The sequence below is a fragment of the Balaenoptera physalus genome, assembly GCF_965194825.1.
Source record: "Balaenoptera physalus genome assembly, chromosome: 20".
In the NCBI taxonomy this organism is placed as follows: domain Eukaryota; kingdom Metazoa; phylum Chordata; class Mammalia; order Artiodactyla; family Balaenopteridae; genus Balaenoptera; species Balaenoptera physalus.
This window is the reverse complement of record NC_138901.1, coordinates 57,084,530-57,105,055: the sequence shown is the minus strand read 5'-3', so window position 1 is coordinate 57,105,055 and position 20,526 is coordinate 57,084,530. Positions and strand designations below refer to the sequence as shown.

General features: G+C 42.7%; 1 protein-coding gene across 7 annotated transcripts in view; it reads left to right on the top strand.

Annotated features, from left to right (window-relative positions):
- Positions 1 to 20,526, top strand: part of MYH10 (myosin heavy chain 10) — a 138,186-nt gene that overhangs the window by 23,767 nt on the left and 93,893 nt on the right. For all 7 annotated transcript variants that reach the window (XR_014257454.1, XM_082441329.1, XM_082441330.1 and 4 more), the window contains exon 4: positions 10,280 to 10,307. Coding sequence is in view for 6 of the 7 variants with exons in the window: in XM_082441329.1 (XP_082297455.1) it covers positions 10,280 to 10,307 (28 nt within the window). In the remaining variant the exon portion in view is untranslated. The remainder of the gene's footprint in view (positions 1 to 10,279; positions 10,308 to 20,526) is intronic.

Here is a 20,526-nt window from a genome sequence, read left to right as displayed (position 1 = left end):
AAAAAAAAAAAATGCAGAGTGTGCCTGGCACATAGTAGTTGTTCAAGAAATATTCTTTGACTGCATGAATGAAAGTAGAGTTCTTGGACATAAACTTGCTCACAAAAATCACAAACTCTGAAAGCATGGGATAGCAGAATTGACATAATTGGACTAAAGCAATGAATTAGAAGACCGACTCAAGGAGTTCTTCCAGAATACACAACAAAAAGAAACTGATGGAAATTATGACAGAAAGAGTAGGAAACATGGTGTACACTCCGCATATCTGTAGACATGGTATAGACTCTCAGGAGCCATGAGAGAAGTGATATTTTTGAAAAAGTTCACCAGAGCTGAAGAAGGACTTGAGTCTTGAAACTGAGAGGGTTCACTAAGTGCCAGGCAGGAATCTTGAAAGGAGACACATGCCTGGTCTAACACAGCGTGGTGTGGATAGGGCAAGATCAGGTGATCTCGGTGGAGAGGGCGTCAGTGGGCTCAGACTTCTCATTTGCAGTCCTGCGTGTTAGAAACTGAACGCAGCACACTGAGACCTGTGCCCGGTAGGTAATCATGCGAGGGGACCTAAGACTATTAATATTCCAGGCTCCCCCAGCACCCCGTGTGCTCCTCCTCTGCCCCTTCCCGTGGCCGTCCACCCCAGCCAGCTTCCACTCAGTAGCAGCCAACACTACTGCCACCCACCTTCTCTTGACCTAAACAGAGGTAAAGGCAAATTTTGCTGTTAACAGTAGTTCCAGGGGCCCCCATGCATATCTAAGACCTGAGATTCTACCTTCTTCCTGGAGTCTTAGAATGAAATCCACATCTCCTTGTTCTTTTGTTTCCCGGTCACATCTTCATTTCCGTAATGCTCTCTTTTCATTTCTGCCTTAGGTAACTCCCACTCTGTGATGTGCAAACTTCCCTATGTATTCAATGTCTTCGTCAAGTGTTTTCTTTTCCTCCGGGCTTTAACTGAAACTTGGCTTTCCCCTGAGTGTGGGCCCTCCACTCCGATCCTATGCTCTAGGAGATGGGGTCAGTGTCCTTACTCTCAGTGCATCTGCTGGGCTATTAATACTCTTTACCCCTTGAAAACACTGCCCCTCCTCTGCCTGCCCCTCATCGCTTGTAGCAGCTTTCTTCTGGGTTCCCCTCCTCCCTCCTCCTCCCCTCCCTCCTTAGTGGGTCTGGCCCCCAACACAGCGTCGTTTCCTCCCTGCCTCAAGCCCTGCCATAACCCTGTGTTACTTCCTAGTTTTTCGTCAACAGCCAGCCCCCGGTCTCTTAATCATCTCTTAATCTTCTTCTCTTCTGACTTATGCTGCTGACACCCTAGACTGTGCCACCTTCTGAAATGATCTTATTTTTCAAATATTTCAGAAATTCTATTGCAAAATCCTTCCGTCCTGGCAGTTCAGTCAGCAAGTCTCCTGACCGTGTTCTTTGACTCCGTTTAGATCTCGGGTCCAGACGCTGTTCTCCTTTTTCCCTGTGTATTATCAGTACTGCCTTGACTTTCTTCCTTGTGTAGTTTAGATTTTATAGTCTGTCATTTCAGCGTCTTCTGTCAGTATCCTACGCCCCTTGTCCCTTTGTTCTTTTGTTATACTTATTTGGCAAAATTCTTACCCTGGGTCAGTCAAGATATTTGTCTTTTTTTAAGGCTCTTACTTGGGTTGCTGATGCCTCTGGCATCTTCTCTTCATACAGCTGAACAGATCAATACTCCTGTTAATTTCGTGACCACGAGCCCAGATTCCACGCAGAACACTGCTTGCTAATCCTTCCTTGATTGTCTATTAAGATTGTAACCTCACTCTCCCTAATGATTGTCTCAAGCCCCTGCCCACTTCAGCTCCCTAGGTCCCTGCATCCCCTTCTCCTCCCCAGCTGGTGACTTCTTCCCCTGATCCATGGAGAAATTAGAAGCCACCAGAGAGGAGCTGCCGCAGCTTCCTGAGCCAGATTTACAAACCGTCCCGTCCTGCGCCCGCTCCCGTGAAGGCAGTCTTCCCAGCTCCTTCACCTCTGGTGCCCGTCCCATCTCTCCTAGGAATCCGTCTCAGGAAGCTCACGGTGTTGACTGTCTTCTGCTTTCCTTTTTAGAGGCTCCTAATGTTAGCATTAAATGTGCTGAAGTTTTCCCCGTTACTTTAAAAAAAGAAAATTCTCTCTTCCATCCTCTCCTTCCCTTCACGGCCAGGTTTCTTGAAAGCATCTGCCGGTTGGTGGGTAGATATGGTTGGTGGTAGGAACTTGTGAAAACGCTCCTGTTTTCTCAGGGAAAGGCGAAGCAGGGTCTCCGCTGAGAGTGAGGAGGAGGGAGCAGAGATGGGAGATTTAAGAGGGGAACAGTGTGACATAATTCTCTAGAAGACTCAGATAATACTTACATTTATACCGTTGACATTGCGTCACATATTTAAAACAACAGCTATTGGAAATACAGGGGAAATATGACCCGCAATTATAGAGGGAGCTTTAATGTGTTTCTCTCAGAATTTGAGATAAGTAGGGAAAAGAAAGAACATAAAGAATGTGATCAACACAATTTAGCAAGCTTGAATTGGAAAATGTATATACAATATTACTGCCCGTATATACAATACTACTGCCCATCAAGCAGAAAGAACGTTTACGACCTTGGCTTGTAATTTTGATGCTAAGTCACCAATAAAAATCTCAGATCAGGCCACATTCTCTGACCACAGTGCAGTAAGACAAGGTATTAACAGATTTCCACCTGAGTTTGTTTTGTGGGAGTGTTGTTTAATGAGTTCTTCTTACTGTTTTTGCTGTTAGCCATTCATCTATATGGCTTTTTGGTAAAAGAAGAAATCAAAACTGCTATTACAGATTCTTTAGAAGTTAACCACAACAAAATATCCCATGTAAAAAATTGATGGCTTAAGGCAAAAACTGCTTTAAGAAAGAATTCATAGCTATAAATATTTTTATTAGTAAACAAAAATTTATATACAAGCCTTTTACTCACAAGGTAGATAAAAGACAACTTTATGTAATTTATTAAGCTGTATTGTCTCATGAGCTTTTCTGTGTGTCATTTCACACACACAAAAGAAGTTCTTTAAAAGTACAGCCTGGATGGTAACTTAAGACTTCTTGTGGTGATCATTTCGCAGTATATACAAATATTGAATCATGGTGTTGTACACCTGAAACTAATATAACGTTACATGTCAGGTATACCTCAATTTTTTAAAAAGTACAACATGAAATGAACCTAAACTAGAGGAAAAACATAAAATTGTTAAGTAAAACTTGAACTGGTTCCACGAAAAGACCGTAAAATAGACAAACATTTGGCAAGTGTGACTAAGAGAGAACCATCAGAAAGAATAAAGGTTTTGTAACACTATAAACAGAGACAAAATTGACTCAAAATAAGGTGGAGAACTTAGAACAATGCCAGTGGGAGAAATGGTAAAGATTGTCAGAGATTTTACCTTTATGTCTCAAAGACACAAGGCCCAGACAATTTTAGTGGTCAAGTCTATCAAATCTCAAGGACTAGATAATTCCTGTGTTATCTAAATGGTTTTAGACCATTAAACAATGCAGAATAGTCTGGATAACATCAAGATCAGAAATTGTCAAAGAACTTTGAATGCTTAAATTACTTTTTACTTTTTGTTAAAAAGTAATATGTGAAGATAGTTGAAACAAGCAAACACACTGTACAGCAAGGCTTACATTATTGAAAAAGAAACAAGAGATACCTGTCCTACCCCTGCCCATTCTGGATTTCCTCTTTAGAGGAAATCATATTTTAATCTGTTTCTTCTTGTGTATGTATATATTTCTAAGTAACAGGCTTGTGATATTCTTTCTTTTTTTTTTTTTTTTAACTTCCGGTGTTTTCTATAGACTTCCTATTATGAAAGAAGAGTTTTTAACTGCCCGCCCCCATCTTCCTGATAGAAGTCAAATCAACATTTTTTGGCATTTTAGTATTCAACATTTAAACTATTTCTCCTATGATCACATTTCCTTTCTTACACAATTTGCTGTTTTCCCTGGGGTTAGTAATTTTCCTATTTTGGGGGAACAGAGTAGTTCTGCAATTACTACATTGATTTGACAGAACTACAAGTCTTCTTTCAATACGTAGACGTATATCACGTAATTTATCAGTGTCTTTCCTCCCTTGGAGACATACCTCCGGGGACCCTTTATCCTCCAGTCTGTACTTAGTGGTCTTCAGACTTGCCTTCGCCTGCACTCTGGAAATTCCTTGCTTCTTTCTGTGGACTGCTGGATCAAAGGGTATGTGTGTTTTAAGGGTATGTGTGTTTTGTGTGTGAGTGGGTTTTATTTTTGGCCTCGCCTTGTGGCACGTGGGAGCTTAGTTCCCCGACCAGGGATCGAACCCGTGCCCCCTGCAGTGGAAGCACGGGGTCCTAACCACTGGGCCACCAGGGAATTCCTCCTTGCTTATTTCCATGGTTGTATTTCTTAATTTATGGATCCCATATGCTGTTATTTTGGATGGAGAATAGCCTCCAGTAGCTTCCTGAGAAACACTGGAAATAACCAATTGTTCTACGAGTAAGTAATTACTTAAAAAGATGGCTCACTTATATAGTGGAATCCTGAGCAGCAGTCTTAAAATGACGTCTGACACACCAAGGGATGTCCTAGTATAATAAGCACATATACTACCCCTCTCTTGTTTTAAGAATAAGTCTTTTAAGACTAGGATTGATATACATCAAAATGTGAACCTTTAAAATGTAGGTTAAAGGATTCTTTTTGAAAAATGTTGAAACTGGATACAAGTTTCTTACATTAGGAGAAAGAAAAGCAAGGAAAACAGACCATCTTTTAAAAGGAACATCAAGGAAGGCTTCAAAAGGTCAGAAAACAGGTAACACCAAATACAGCAGTAAATAGAAATACTTTTAACCCCCTATAAATAACAGAGCCTAATATAATCATATGCCCCTTACAAGAGAGACATCTCAAAGTAGAAAAATAATAGCAGTGCAGTGATGGGCATTTCCTCGGCCAAATGGGTACAAAAAGGGAGCACCAATTAAAGTCATCTCAAGTCTAAAGTAGACGTCACAGCAGAAACAGGGACAAAGGGCATTATTTTATGCCAGGAAAAGGAATGTTTTATAATGAATTACAGTTGCCTTGAATCTATGTATTGAATCTTATAATGTGGGAATACAGACAGTGGGAGACAGTAACACTCCTTACCCTGAGAAGCTGTCAAATGTAGGAAAACCCTTCTAGTGATTGTGTTAGAGAACTGTTATCTCATTGAAGATACAGGAAAATAAATAAAGACAATATCATAGTGATAAGTGCTATGAAGAAAACTAAGAGGGTACAGGCATCAGAGTGAAAGGGTTAGTGAGGGGATGAAACAGTGATTTCACTGGGTGATAAGTTTAAAGATGTACTTATTCTTTAGCCAAAAATGTATATGGTAGCAGTGAACAAAAATAGGCAGAACCTGAATAAGAAATTGCAGAACTTTTTTAAAGTCTTAAATGTAGAGGCACAGCATGTTGCTGGATGGGAAAACTAAATATATACAATTTTAGTAAGGTATCATTTGCATACAGTAATATTCAGCCTTTTTAGTGCATAGTTTTTTGACTTTTGACAAATGCTTATAGTTGTGTAACTACAATCAAGATATAGAACAGCTCTATCTTCCCCCAAATTTCTACACTCTCCTTATAGTCATTGCCTCCCCTCTAGACCATGGCAACCACTGATTTGTTTTTCCTTTGTCACTATAGTTTCGCCTTTTCCAGAACATCATGTAATCATACACAAGTTAGCCGTTTGAGGGTGGCTTCTTTCACTAACATAGTGCATTTGAGCGTCATCCACCAATACTTCATTCCTTTTTAGTTCTGAGTAGTATTCCATTGGATGCATGTTCCACGGTTTATTTATTCACTTACCATTCGAAGGGCATTTAGATAGTTTCCAGTTCTTGGCAGTAAAGACACTAGAAACATTTGTATATAGGTTTTTTGAGTGTAAGTTTTAATTTCATTTGGCTCAATACCTAGGAGCAGGATTGCTCGGTCACATGGTAGGTGTATGTTTAACTTTATAAGAAATTACCAAACTTTTTCCAAGTGGCTGTGCCATTTTTCAACCTTACTAGCAATGGATGAGAGTTCCAGTTCTGCATCCTGTCAGCACTTGGTATAGTCAGTTTTTTATTAAATTGTAATCTCTCTGGTAAGTGTGTAGTGATATTTCATTGTGGTCTTAAATTGCATTTCCCTAGTGACTAATGATATTAAGCATCTTTTGATGTGCTTATGCCGCCTGTATGTCTTCCTTGGTGAAGTGTCCAAATCTTTTAACCATTTAAAAAAATTGGGTGGTTTGTTTTCTTATTACTCATTTTTGAGAATTCTTTGTCCTTTTTAGTTACAAGTCCTTTATTGGGTAAGTGATTTGCAATTTTTTCCCACTCAGTCTGTGATCCATCTTGAGTTAATTTTCATGTATGGTGCAAGGTATGGATTGAAGATCATCGTTTTGCATGTGGATATCCAGTTGATCTTGGCACCATTTGTTGAGAAGACAATTTTTTTCTCCAGTGAATTGCCTTTGTCAGGATTCTCAATTCCTTTGATCTGTATGTCTGTCCTTTGGCAGATATCATACGTCTTGGTTACAATAGCCATACAGTAAATCTTGAAATCAAATAGTGTATTTTCCACCATCATTCTTTAAAAGTTATTTTCTCTATTCTAGTTGCTTTGTCTTTCAATATAAATTATAGAAATTAGCTTGTCATTTTCTAAAGTCCCACTCTTCACATTTTGATTGGACTGCATTGACTCTATAGAACAATTAGAGCAGAACTGACAATAGTTTTGAGTCTTCCAATCCATGAACATGGTTTATCTCTCTATTTATGTAAGTCTTTAATTTATTTCATCAGTATTTTATAGTCTTTAGTATATAGATCTTGCACATACTTTGTTAGATTTATATCTAAGTATAACATATCCCTTAGTATAACTAAGCATTTCCTGTTTTTAGTAGTGTTAAATGGAACTTTAAAAATTTTAATTTCCAATTGTTCACTATTAATATATAGAAATATTATTTTTAAAATATATATTGACATATTTTGCAACCTTGCAAAAGTCACTTATTCTGAAAGGTTTTTTGGTAGATTCTTTGGGATTATCTCTATAGACAATTATGTCCTCTACAAATAGAGACATTGTTATTTCCTCCTTTTTTTTTTTTTTAATTTTATTTATTTATTTATTTATGGCTGTGTTGGGTCTTCGTTTCTGCGCGAGGGCTTTCTCTAGTTGCGGCAAGTGGGGGAGGGCTTTCTCTAGTTGCGGCAAGTGGGGGCCACTCTTCATCGCGGTGCGCGGGCCTCTTACTATCGCGGCTTCTCTTGTTGCGGAGCACAGGCTCCAGACGCGCAGGCTCAGCAATTGTGGCTCACGGGCCCAGTCGCTCCACGGCATGTGGGATCTTCCCAGACCAGGGCTCGAACCCGTGTCCCCTGCATTGGCAGGCAGACTCTCAACCACTGCGCCACCAGGGAAGCCCTATTTCCTCCTTTTTAAGTCTCTGCTTTTAATTATTTTTCTTCTTTGTGATGTTGAATAGGTGTGAGAACAGACATCCTTGTCTTATTCCTGGTCTCAGGGGGACAGCATTCAGGTTTTCACCATTAAGGATGATGTAAACTGTCTGTAGGTGTTTTGTAGATGCCCTTTATCAAGTTGTTGAAGTTCCCTTGTATTCCTAGTTTGCTGAGTTTTTTGTTTTTGTTTTTACTCATGAATGGATGTTGTTTTATTGTATGTCTTTTCTACATCTATTTAAGTTATTGTTTCTTTTTGAGTGAACTTTAGTAGTTTATGTCTTTTAAAGAAATTATCCTATTCATCCTAGTTGTCAAATTTTTTGGCAGAAAGTGGTTCCTAATATTTCCTTATTATCCTTTCAGTATTTCTGGGATCTATAGTGGTTTTCCCTTTCTTATTCCAGATACTGCTAATTTGTGTCTTATACCTGATCATTTTGTCTAGAGATTTATCAATTTCATCGATCTCAAAGAACCAGCATTTGGTCACTTGTTTTTGTTTTTTTTTCCTGTTTCCCATTTCATTGATTTCTGTTCCTTATCATTTTTTCTTCTACTTATTTTGTGTTTAATTTGTGCTTTTCTAGTTTTTTAAGGTAGGAGCTGAGGTGACTGATTTGAAACCTTTTTCACTGTTGAAAATATGATTTAATTCAACATGGATTTATTGAGTACCTCCTTATGTGTTTTTTGAAAGGTGCTTTGGAAAATAACTGAGCTATCAAATGAGTCTCTACTCTTTAGAAGGCTAGTTGCATTTTTGAACATGAAGTTATTTCCCTTAAATGTCACTATAAGGCTGTGTCTGGTTATATTTATAGGTTTTTAGCATATAAAGTTCATTGTAAACTATGAAGTGGAGTTCTATAGACGTTGCTCAGACCAGGAGAATTTGGGGTGTGAGGGTTCATGTTTAGAGTGAATAATACGCAAAAACTTGGTAAAATCCTAGTTTTATAGGTGAAGAACCCGAGACCAGCAAGGAATCAATGCCTCATTTATAGATCTGTGGGCAGTTTATGGTGGGGCTGGAACTAGGACAGAAGATTCCAGTTCCCAGTGTCTTGCCAGTGCCTGGCCTGGCTCCTTGTACTGGGTTGTCTCAGTGGACGGAAGGCTGACTGTTAATTCTGGGAATAAAGAAGCAAGACAGTCTGTGATCTCAGGCAGCACATGCTGGTGGGGCAGGCAGTTGGCGGTATCGTTTGTCTAACTCCAGAATACTGTGGTCAAAAGAAGGAAACAGGGAGAAGCCTGAGGAAGAGGGTCTGGGGAGGCTCCTCAGAGGAGATACAGCTGAGCTGAGCACGAAGGGCAGGTGGAGGTAATCCAAGTGGTCATGGATCCGGGAAGGACATGCCACAGAAAGGAGATGGCACATCCCTGGGAAAGTGAACCAGTAAAGGGGCAGACATCAACTATGTTGCCCATGGCAGCCAGAAAGAAGGAGAAAACAGTGGTTAGGAGCTATTATTAGGAATTAAAATTAGACTCAAGGGGCTGGGCAGTAATATGCTCTTGCTATAAATCAGTTTATACACAGAGTATATGAATGGATTTGTTTCTTTTAATAATATTATATGAAAAGAGTATGACGTAGTGAAGGAACTCTTCATTTCTCTTTGATGGAGGTTATCTATGCCTGAACTACTGTGAGACCTTCATTGGGCACGTGATGGCTTTTCTGATGGGAAAGCAAGCACAGCGTAGGGAGCGATGGAAATGCTACCTGGGCCGGGCCCTCGTGACCGCAGTTGCTTTTGAGGCAGTGACAGTCTTGGTCGGGAGTGTTGAGGACACAGGCACTGGAGGCAGACAGGCCTGGGTTCTCACCTGCATCCTTGTCCCCCAGTAGCTATGTGACTGGAGGATTAACTTCCTCAAAGAACATTCTCGTCTGTAAAATAGAGATAATGATGCTCATAAGTGATTGGAAGTCATACATCCTACACAGGTGGTTTTGTCCTTGGACTACACGTGGGTTTGCATTTCACCTTTTCAGTTGAAAAATTGAGCTGAATATGAATACTTAAATCATTCGTCACTTTAAAATCATGTTAGATATTTTTCATCATACGTCCTTTCGTTATTTTTGGTGTATCTAACATTCTGACTTGAGACAGTGGTTAAACCTCATATAGATGTTTATCCTCCTTCAATCTTCTCTTCCACTCAGTGTTTGATACTTCTTGGGTTTTTTTCTCTTTTAAGGTCAAATTAATAATGATTCCTCTCTGGTGGTGGGTTTTCTTGAAAGGCAGTGGTTTCCAAAACCTGGCCCTGCATCGGAATCACCTGGGGAACCTACTTAAAAAGAGGTTTTCAATCCCTCCCCCTGAAGGTGGAGCTCTGCGGAGTTCATTTTTATAAAACTTCCCAGTTGACTCTGATGGGCAGCCGGGCTGGAGAGTCCAGGTTGATTAGACATGTACAGTCATCTGAGCCTGGGTTGTTATCTACCCCAGAGAATCTGGCAGTAGAATGATGAACTTGACTGGATTTAGGACTGTATAATATATAATAGGGTTGGGAAGAGTTAACTTGACCTGAGAGCAGCAGAGTTACTAGTATTTTAGAGGCTATCACTGCAACTTTATTATTATATCAAATTTTTTAAAAACCAGGCAAATGGTCACTTTCTTTTTTTTTTGTTTGTTTTGTTTTGTTTTGTAGATCGTGAGGACCAGTCAATTCTTTGCACGTAAGTAAATGTTGAACATTCAGACTTCTTTTCGATTCTGTTGGAAAGTAAAAGCCATTATTTTTTTGTATGGGGGGAGGGGGAAGGGAGAGCAGTCACTTAAGAGTTTGATGTAAACCTTGCAGTTGTTATTTTAAGACTACAGTATATAAGTTGCTTAAATTTGGTGTTACTCTTTGGTTGTCAAACTGGGCTTTTCACACATTTCATAACGTTAATCTGTGAAACTTACATCTTTAGTTTGTTTGTCCAAGTGTTGACCTCTTGGACATTTTGGGAATTTACCCGTACCACCCAGGAAGCATTATTATCATGCGCCTGTGTGCTGTGTGTGAAGTGCTGGAGAGTCAGGATAGAACAGAACCCGTGGCAGGAAGCGGTCAGATTTGCACGTTAGGAAGATCACGCTGGCTACGGTGGGGAGGGTGCACGGGGAAGCGTGAACACGCGAAGACCGTGAACACGCGAAGACCAGGTGGGAGGCTGTTGAGTTAGCTCCGCGAGGGAGGGAAGTGACTTCAGGTGGAGAGGTGGTGGTGGAGCCAGAGGAAAGTGGGTGGATCTCGGGTGGAGTTTAGTTTAGGAGACAGGCCCAGCGGGACTCGGTGATTTACACGCCCGAGAAAGGGGAGCTCGGAGAGGCTGGAGTTGTGCCAGTTTCAGGATGTAAGGAGTTCGGTGGAGGAACAGGCTCGGGGTGGAAGGCAAGGAGTTTGGGAGGACACTGACTTTGAGGTGCCTGTGGCTCTCCAGAGTGGAGCTGTCACTAGGCCGCTGGCCCCGTGAACGTGGAGTCGGAGCTGTGCCCGGAATGCAGAGCCGGCGGCCTGGGTGACGGCAGCCACGCGGTGAGTGAGGTCGCCTCTGAGTGTGGGATCCCCGGGAGGGGCGACCTTCAAGGGTGGGGGAAGAGGGTGAGACGCCGCAGAGACGCCCAAACCGTGGGCCACAGAATGCGTCAGACGCCCTTGAGATTGAGTGAAATATACAGAACCACGGGCGTGGGATTTAGCGCTGGAGCAGGAGGCTGGCGGTGGTCGACTGAGGTGCACTGGGGGTGGGGAGGGAGGTCGAAGCCAGATGGCAGCTGAGGAATGACGGGGGCGGGGTGTGTGTGTGTGAAAAACTTTAAAAAAGAATCAAAAAGCCAAGTGTAGGCCTGCTACTTCCCCAGGGCTTGAGAAAGTGAAAATTGCAGCAGTGGATTAGTGGTGAGAAATCGACTTTTGTTGTTTTTGATGGTGAGTTTAATGTGGGAGAGGTTAAATGCTGTAGAGGGAGATGGGGGCAGGGCAGAGAGAACTGAGGGGCGCGGAGGGCACGGGGTGGGCGTCGGGCCGGGACCTGGGGGGACGTGAGGCCTCTAGAGTGACAGGGAGGCTGGGAATTGAGAAAGTTCCCATCTCGTGGCTTCTCCTTCCCATGAAGAGAGACTTTGGTGTTAATAAGGAGGAGGGGAGAAGCAGAAATAGCTGACACTAGTCTCTCTGTTGTGTAAATTTTCTTCCAGCATTGTTTAGCCTCTGAGTTATACGAATCAATATAAATTTATTTTTTAAATAAATTTATTTATTTTATTTATTTTTGGCTGCGTTGGGTCTTCGTTGCTGCACATGGGCTTTCTCTAGTTGCGGCGAGCGGGGGCTACTCTTCATTGAGGTGCGTGGGCTTCTCATTGCGGTGGCTTCTCTTGTTGAGGAGCACGGGCTCTAGGCGCGCAGGCTCAGTAGTTGTGGCACATGGGTTTAGTTGCTCCGCGGCATGTGGGATCTTCCTGGACCAGGGCTGGAACCCGTGTCCCCCGCATTGGCAGGCGGATTCTCAACCACTGCGCCACCAGGGAAGCCCCTGAATTAGCTTTTCTTAAAAAACAAACCACCCTGACGCTTAATGACTTAAAGCAGTTTTCCCAGCAATTGGGTTGGGCTCAGCTGGGCCTTTCTGCTGAGCGGGGCCAGGCTGACCTGTCTCACCTGGGACGGGGGGTGGGGAAGGGGGGAGTTGCTGGCTGGCTGGCTGGCTGGCTGGCTGGCTGTTGGCCGGGGTGCCTTGCCTGTAGGCCCTTTAATTCTCTAGCAGGCCAGCCCTGGTTTTAACATGGTGACAGGTGCCAAGAGCAGCAGGAGAGCGAGCTCCAGTGCATAAGGGTTGTGCACACTTGCTGCACTTGCTGCCGCCCCATTCCCAAGCCAGATGTGTGGCCAAGGCCAAGGTCAGTGTGTGAAACACTAGCCAAGGGGGTAGGTACAGCAGGATGTGAAACAGTTGGGGCCGTTGCTGTGGACCTTGCCCCACGAGGGTGTTGGAATGGAACCAGATTCAATCCAACAGAAGCTGGGACAGTTTTTGTAAGTGGGTGCAGATGGGCGGTCACTGAAATGAGAGAACTGAGGACATTGGCCAGAGAAACTGTCATGATGGACCCTGCCTGGGATATGGGCAAACGAGGGGGGATTGATAGGGAGGAAGGAGTTGGGTCAGAGAACTACAGGACAGGTCCTCCTGGGGACACCGGCGCAGAAGGAGCAGGAAGAGTAGGCACTGTGGCCGCAGGTGATGAGATGGGAACACCTCGGTGTGGCCACAGGAGTGGGCAGCCGAAGCAGAGAGAGAGCAGGGGGTCATCGGGGTTGAAGGTATCAAGGAGCCAAGGGGCCTGGGTTGGGGGTGTGTCACTCACATGAGGAGAGGAGAGGCTTGACCACACACACACACACACACACACACACACACACGAGTGATAGTGTGAGGATGGTGGCCTCTAGTGAGCCCTTCAAAAAGCTAAACTATTTCACTTAGAGGAATGTCCTTTATTCCAAGGTAAGACACTTCCCTTTTTTGGGGGGGATAAAAAGTGCTTTCTTTTTTGAAACGGGAATGGAGGTTTTTGTTTGTGTTTAATGATCTTACTAGACAAAATAAATCCAAGTGTCAGAACAACCGTTATGGCTGTATGAGGCGGGGGTGAGGGGTCGAGGCTTTGTAACACGAGGGTCTGGAAGCGACGTGAGGGAGAGGCAGAAGGATGCCCCTTTCTTCCTGATCACGTGTGTGTGCAGGTGTGTGGCGTGGAGCGGGGCCAGCGGAGGAGGGAGTGTTCAGGGAGGACACTGAGAACGTGGGTGCCTTTGCACACTGTGGAATGGGGGGCCCAGAGAGTACGGAGGAAAAGGGGGGGGGCAGGAGCAGGAAATAATGGGGTTTGGGATCAGGAGAAAGAAAACACAATATGAGAGCAGAGGAGCGACATTTGAGGCAGTGAACAAGGCTGGCAGGGGTGTGAGTCTGAAGGCTCCCCTGCAGAGTTCATCTCTGCGCCCTGGTGCATTGGGGAAGGGGGTGGGGGGGACTTGGGCCTTTGGGAGGCAGCAGCCTTGGCTGGTCCTTACTGGCTTCTAGGGGGTTTCTAGCTCAGATGGGCAGCCGTGCAGCCAGGTGAGTTTCTAGACCCTCATCCTTGTCACAATCCCTCGGGACTTCTTAAAGAATCAGTGAACCTTCCGGGCACAGGGGACAGCGGGTGAGAAATGATGTCAGGCAATTCCAGGTAATTTGGTCTTGCGTGGAGCCCAGGGTGTGAAGTAGGGAATAAATGCCAGTTTAAACTCAACATGCCTAAAAATTAACCTTTATTCCTACACAGACAAGATGTGTCTCCCATTATCCTTCTTTCCGACATCAACACTGTGTGTTTCCAGACTCAAGGTTTAAATCTTGCCCTGTGTTTGGACTCCCCGCTCTCTTTCATATCCCTCTTTCTGGTTGTCACCTCGTTTCATATTTCTCCCGTCTTTCCTAGCCCTGCCCAGCACCTACTATCGCCCATCTTGGTGGATCCTGGCTGACTTCCTTGCCTTTTAGCCTCTTTCTCCCCCCAGGGAGGAAATATGCCCATCGATACAGCCAGTTCCAGCCCACACTGATTTCCCCTTATCAGGCCCTTTTTTTTATAGACAGCAGTTCATTACCTATTTAGGTCGTGTGGGTCTTGTCTTATAACTAGACAGTAAGGTAGGAACTGTGACTTACCTTCATTGCTTTTTAATTATCCCCTGAGAACCTAGCACACTGTTCTGAACATACTTAGGAAATGGATAAAAATGCAAACAAAAGAATGCATCTCTTAATTAAGTAGGAACCAAGGAAACAGGCTTAAGTACAGATTAGGAAGTTTAGAAACTAGTGAATACTGTATGTGTCTTCAAAGGGTAAAACCTTTCTGATAGCATTTTATAAAGGCATTTTATTTTGAAACTTCAAACCTACACAAAAATAGAATAGTTGGTGACCCCCATATACCCATCCCCTACTTCAGTGATTTTTAAATTTTTACGTTTTCTTTACTTCATTTTTTTCCTTTTTTTAACCTTTGCTCGTGCATTTCCCCAAGTTTTTATTTTAAAAAATTCAAACCTGAATTTTACTGAAAAGTTGAAAGAATGGTACTTTAAGTGCCCGTATACCCTTCACTTAAATGTCAGTTCTCTTTGTACACACACAGCACTTTTTTTTTTTTTTAAACTATTTGCAAGTTTGCAGGCATCCTGACACTTTACCCCTAGATACACAGCAGGCGTTTTCTAAGAGCAAGGCATTCCCACATAACCACAGACCGTTGTCACACTTGAGAAGATTGACAGTGATTCAGTAATGTCATCTCATGTACAACCCCTATTCTGTAACAGTCCTCACCATGTTTCTAATAACTTTTAAATCCTGTCAGGCTCTCACTCCTTGTATTCCTTACATCTCTTCATTTTAATTCTCTATTCTAGAATAGTCTGTTCACTTTTTTGCTTTACTTACTTACTTATTTATTTAATTCCATTGGCTGTATTCTTCCAAAAAGTCAGTTATTTAGAACGTGATCTGCAGATGTCTTTTTAAAAGTATCTGTTTCAAAGCACTTCTGACCCTGACTTCCCGGGCACGCTCCTCTACGTGGGCCTGCTTGGCAGACACCAGCCACAAGCTCTGGGGTTCCCAGGCCACCTGTGCTTCTGACTAAGTAAATAGCTACACGTTTGGGGGTTGCCACTACCCGCTCAGATTCAGTACTTTGCTAGAATGACAAGTCAGAGCCAGGCAAAAGAAGAGACACAGAGGGTGAGGTCTGGGGATTCCCAAAGGCACAGCTACCATAGCCTCTGGTCCCTTCCCTCCCAGTGCATCAGTGTCTGTTACCAACCAGGAAGCTCATCTAAGCTTTGAAGTCCAGAGTTTTTATTGGGCTTTTGTTACGTAGGCGTGATTGATTGAATCAATGTCCACTCCCTCTCCCCTCCCAAGAGGTGAGGCTCATGTCACATGGTTTAAAGCCCAAACCTCTAATCACCCGTTTGGGCTCTCAGCTTGGCCAGTCCCCATCCTGGAGCTTTTGAAGTGCCCACCATGAATAACAAAGACATTCCAGGTACTTAGAGGCTCCCTCCCAGGAATCAGAAACAAAGACCAGCAATTCTTTATTATGCAGCACTGGTTAATATAAAGTCGCCACAAGAATCTAGTCACTGAAGCGTCATGAGATGAGCGTAATAAGTGAGCTACCTTCTTCTGCTCAGGAGCGAGAGAGGACTAGAACTTGTGTGTCACCTGTCTGCAGTGTCACGGTAACAGTGACCCTGCACACAGTACGCAGGGGACCAGGTGCAGGACATGGAGCTCTCCTCTTTGGGTGGTTTGGGAGCTGGGTGACCATTTTGGATAAGGACTGTTTGCAATGTCTGGAAGCAGGAAACACTTGGGGGAGGGGATGACTGCTGTTTGACAGAACCAAAGGTTAGTGAGCACTGATTTACTCTTGCCACTAAAAGTGCCCATTACAGGCATGCAATTAGATGGTCATTGTCATTTTAGACTGACATTTGCATCCATGGATAGGCTTGGATTTATGAGGTAAGTCTCCTAGCAGCTGGTTATCTCTTTGTGGACACAAAGTAGCAGTCAGCAAGTACCATGTTTGTTTTCTTTTCTTTCTTTTTTTTAAAATTGAATTTTCTGAACATTTTATTATAAATATTTTCAAACATAAAGCAAAGTTGAAAGAATTTTGCAGTCAGGACCCATATATCTACCACCTAGATTTTACCATTAATATTTTACTATACTTGCTTTATTATATATTGATCTGTTCATCGCTCTATCCATCTATCAATGCATTTTATTGTTTGTGTTGGGAGGAGAACTTTTCCAGCTTGGGTCCTGTGGTTGGGTGTCTGCAAATTGACAACAGACAGACTAACAGGAGAAAAGACAAGGTGTATTCACGCATGCGTGTGGGAGTGCTCATGAGTAACTTGCTGAAAACCAGAAATAAAAGGCTTAAATACTAAATTTAACAAAAGGAGGAGTGCTGTAGGAGAATTAGGACTTCTGGGGGAAAGTATGGAGGGTTCTATCGGGCTTTATGATGCCAGTGGACAGCTGAATTTGCACTTCCTGGTACTAAGGGTCAGACTTCTCCCAATCCAGAAACTCCCTGCGATGGGGGTCCGTGGCAGCTGTATTTTCAGGAGGCTCTGCTTAAGGTTAGATGGCATTCCTTTCTGTGGCCGCTGATTGTTTAGATTGTTTTCAGTTTAAACTGAAAACCACTTTGATGGACTATTAATCCCTTCATCTGATGCATTTGTAAACGTCAGCACACTTCCCCCTAAATGCTTCATACATAACGTTAACTAAAGTCCAATATTTACATCTTTATCTTTTGAGATAAATTTTACATATAATGAAATGCACAGATCTTAAGTATATATGTGCTGAGTTATTTGTGTAACGTAAACCACAAAAAGTTCCCTCCTGTATCCAGCCAGTTCCTACCCTTACTTCTTTTAGCCTCACCATATTTTAATTCTTAGTAATTCTATAATAATCTACCGGTTATGATATTTAATAACAAATAGCTTTTCATGCTTACATCTATTACACGCTACATTGTGACTTGAGAAATATGAAAATGTTAAACAAGGTATCCCAGACTTAAGAAAATATGATATGTTCCCTGGTGCCTTTCAGGATCCACCAAATAAAGAACTCTAGGAGTGGGCTTCCCTGGTGGCACAGTGGTTGAGAATCTGCCTGCCAGTGCAGGGGACACGGGTTCGAGCCCTGGTCTGGGAAGATCCCACATGCCGCGGAGCAAGTAGGCCCGTGAGCCACAATTACTGAGCCTGCGCGTCTGGAGCCTGTGCTCCGCAACAAGAGAGGCCGCGATAGTGAGAGGCCCGCACACTGCGATGAAGAGAGGGGCCCCCACTTGCCGCCAACTAGAGAAAGCCCTCACACAGAAACGAAGACCCAACACAGCCATAAATAAATAAATAAATAAATAAAATTTAAAAAAAGAACTCTAGGAGTATGTAACCGGGGTCTTCTTAAGTTGAGTACACAGCTGAGCTAATTAAGATTTCTGTATGAGAATAACTAGTTTTATTTAGTAGTTATTTTATATTAAGTACCTATGTTTGCAAAGGTATCACAAAGAGAAGATACAGTTGGAAGCACCATTTTTTAAAAAAATCAATACTTAAGTAGTTTGACAGCTCCTGTTTAAGCTCTGCTTTTTTAGTCATTTACTCTCTAATTTACTTTTCCCCCAAAAGGATGAACTTGTAAATTACCCTCCGGCCTCATCGGCGTACAGCTCCCCAACTAGCCTTTATTTCTGCAGACTCAGGCCAGGCAGTGTGAGCCCTCCCACTGACGACCAGGCAGGTGGCTTGGATCCTTTATTGCAGTATCCCGGCAAGGACTTCCCTGATCATGGGAGAGCGCCCAATGTAACTGGAAGTGAGATCCTGTTAGGAGTGTAATCCTCATGTTGACTTTCCTTCTCATTACAATTAAAATTCACAGTCACCCTCGGTGAAGAAGTTACTCTGTTCTCTAAGCCCCCTTTTAAAGGATACTCTGCTTACATTTTATGACTCTAACTGCTGGTTACCTCTAGTTTTTCTCCTTTTAAGTGTGTCTGTATATAACGTAACAATTGTATTATAAAACAATGGTTGCTCCATATCAGTCTTCTATCAGGATGTGACAACAGATTTTTGTTGTTGTTAAGGAATTTTATGTCCTATACAAATATTGCATTAAGTGATAATGATAAGCCATCCTGGATTTCAAACAGTTAGTTGATTCTTGCTATAAGTAACATACCTTAAAAGTTTTAAGTTAACCAAATCGATAGAATTGATTAAATAGCTGAGGCAACCTTGAAATAGACCCCATAAATGTAGTCATCTGATCTTGACAAAGGATCAAAGGCAATACAGTGGAGCAAAGATTGTCTCTTTAACAAATGGTGCTGGAACAACTGGACATCCACATGCAAAAAGAAAAAAAAGAACCTAGACACAGATCTTACACCCTTCACAAAAATGAACTCAAAATGGATCAGAGGCCTAAGTGTAAAATGAAAAACCATAAAACTTCTAGAAGATAACATAAGAGAAAACCTAGATGACCTTGGGTATGGTAATGCCTTTTGTGGTACAAAACCAAAGACATCCATGAAGGAAATAATTGATAAGCTAGACTTCATTAAAATTAAAAACTTCTGCTCTGCAAAAGACAACGTCAAGAGATCAAGAAGATAAGCCACAGACTGGGAGAAAATATTTGCGACAGACACGACTGATAAAGGATTGTTATCCAAAATATGCAGAGAACTCTTTAAAAGACTCAACTGTAGGAAAACAACCCAATTAAAAAATGGTCCAAAGACCATATTAGCAGACACCAAAGACACCAAAGAAGATACACAGATGGCAAAGGAGCACCTGAAAAGATGTTCCACATCATGTCACCACTACACACCTGCTAGACTGGCCAAAATCTGGAACACTGTCAACATCAAATGCTGCTGAAGATGTGAAGCAACAGGAACCCTCACTAGCTGCTGGTGGGAATGCAGAATGGTGCAGCCACTTTTGAAGACAGTTTGGCGGTTTCTTACAAAACTAAACATACTCTTACAATATGATCCAGCAATCAGACTCCTTGGTATTTTCCCAAAGGATTAAAAACTTGTATCTACACCAAAACCTGCACTTGAAAGTTTTTTTTTTTTAATTTATTTTATTTATTTATTTTTGGCTGCATTGGGTCTTCATTGCTGTGCACGGGCTTTCTCTAGTTGCGGCGAGCGGGGGCTACTCTTCGTTGTGGTGCGCGGGGTTCTCATTGCGGTGGCCTCTCTTGTTGCCGAGCGCGGGCTCTAGGCGTGCGGGCTTCAGTAGTTGTGGCACACAGGCTCAGTAGTTGTGGCTCGTGGGCTCTAGAGCGCAGGCTCAGCCGTTGTGGCACACGGACTTAGTTGCTCTGCGGCATGTGGGATCTTCCCAGACCAGGGCTCGAACCCGTGTCCCCTGCATTGGCAGGCAGATTCTTAACCACTGCACCACCAGGGAAGCCCTGCACTTGAAAGTTTATAGCAGCTTCGTTCATAATTGTCAAACCTCAGAAGCAACCAGGATGTCCTTCAGTAGGTGAATGGATAAATTGTGGTACATCCAGACAATGGAGTATTATTCAGTGCTAAAAAGAAATGAGCTATCAAGCTATGAAAAGACATGGAGGAGCCTTAAGTGAACATTACTAAGTGAAAGAAGCCAATCTGAGAAGGCTACATACTGTATGATTCCAGCTAGATGACATTCTTCTGGAAAAGGCAAAACTATGAAGATAATAAGTATCAATAGATCGGTGGTTGCCAGGGGAGTGGGGGGCGGAGGGGAGTTGAATAGGCAGAGCACAGAGGATTTTTAGGGAAGTGAAAATATTCTGTGTGATACTATAATAGTGCATACAAGGCATTATACATTTGTCCAGACCCCATAGAACACCCAGAGTGAACCCTAATGTAAACTATGAACTCAGGGCTCATCCTGTGTAAAAAATGTACCATTCTGGTGACTGATGTTGATCACAGAGGAGGCTGTGTGTGTCAGTGCAGGGGTTACAAGGGAAATCTCTGTACCTTCCTCTCAACTGTGCTGTAAACCTAAAATTGCTCTAAAAAAAAAGTCTTAAAAAAAAATAGTGAAGGCAACAAAAAGTGTGTTGTAGTTAAAAAACCATTGTGTTGTTGGATAGGTTTTTTTGTTTTGTTTTTTGTTTTTGTCCCAGCTCTACCATGACCCTAGGTCAGACAGTGAGCTTCTCCAGACCTCAGTTTGCTTTTCTAATGACTCTGCTTTATGTGTCCTCAAGTCTTAAA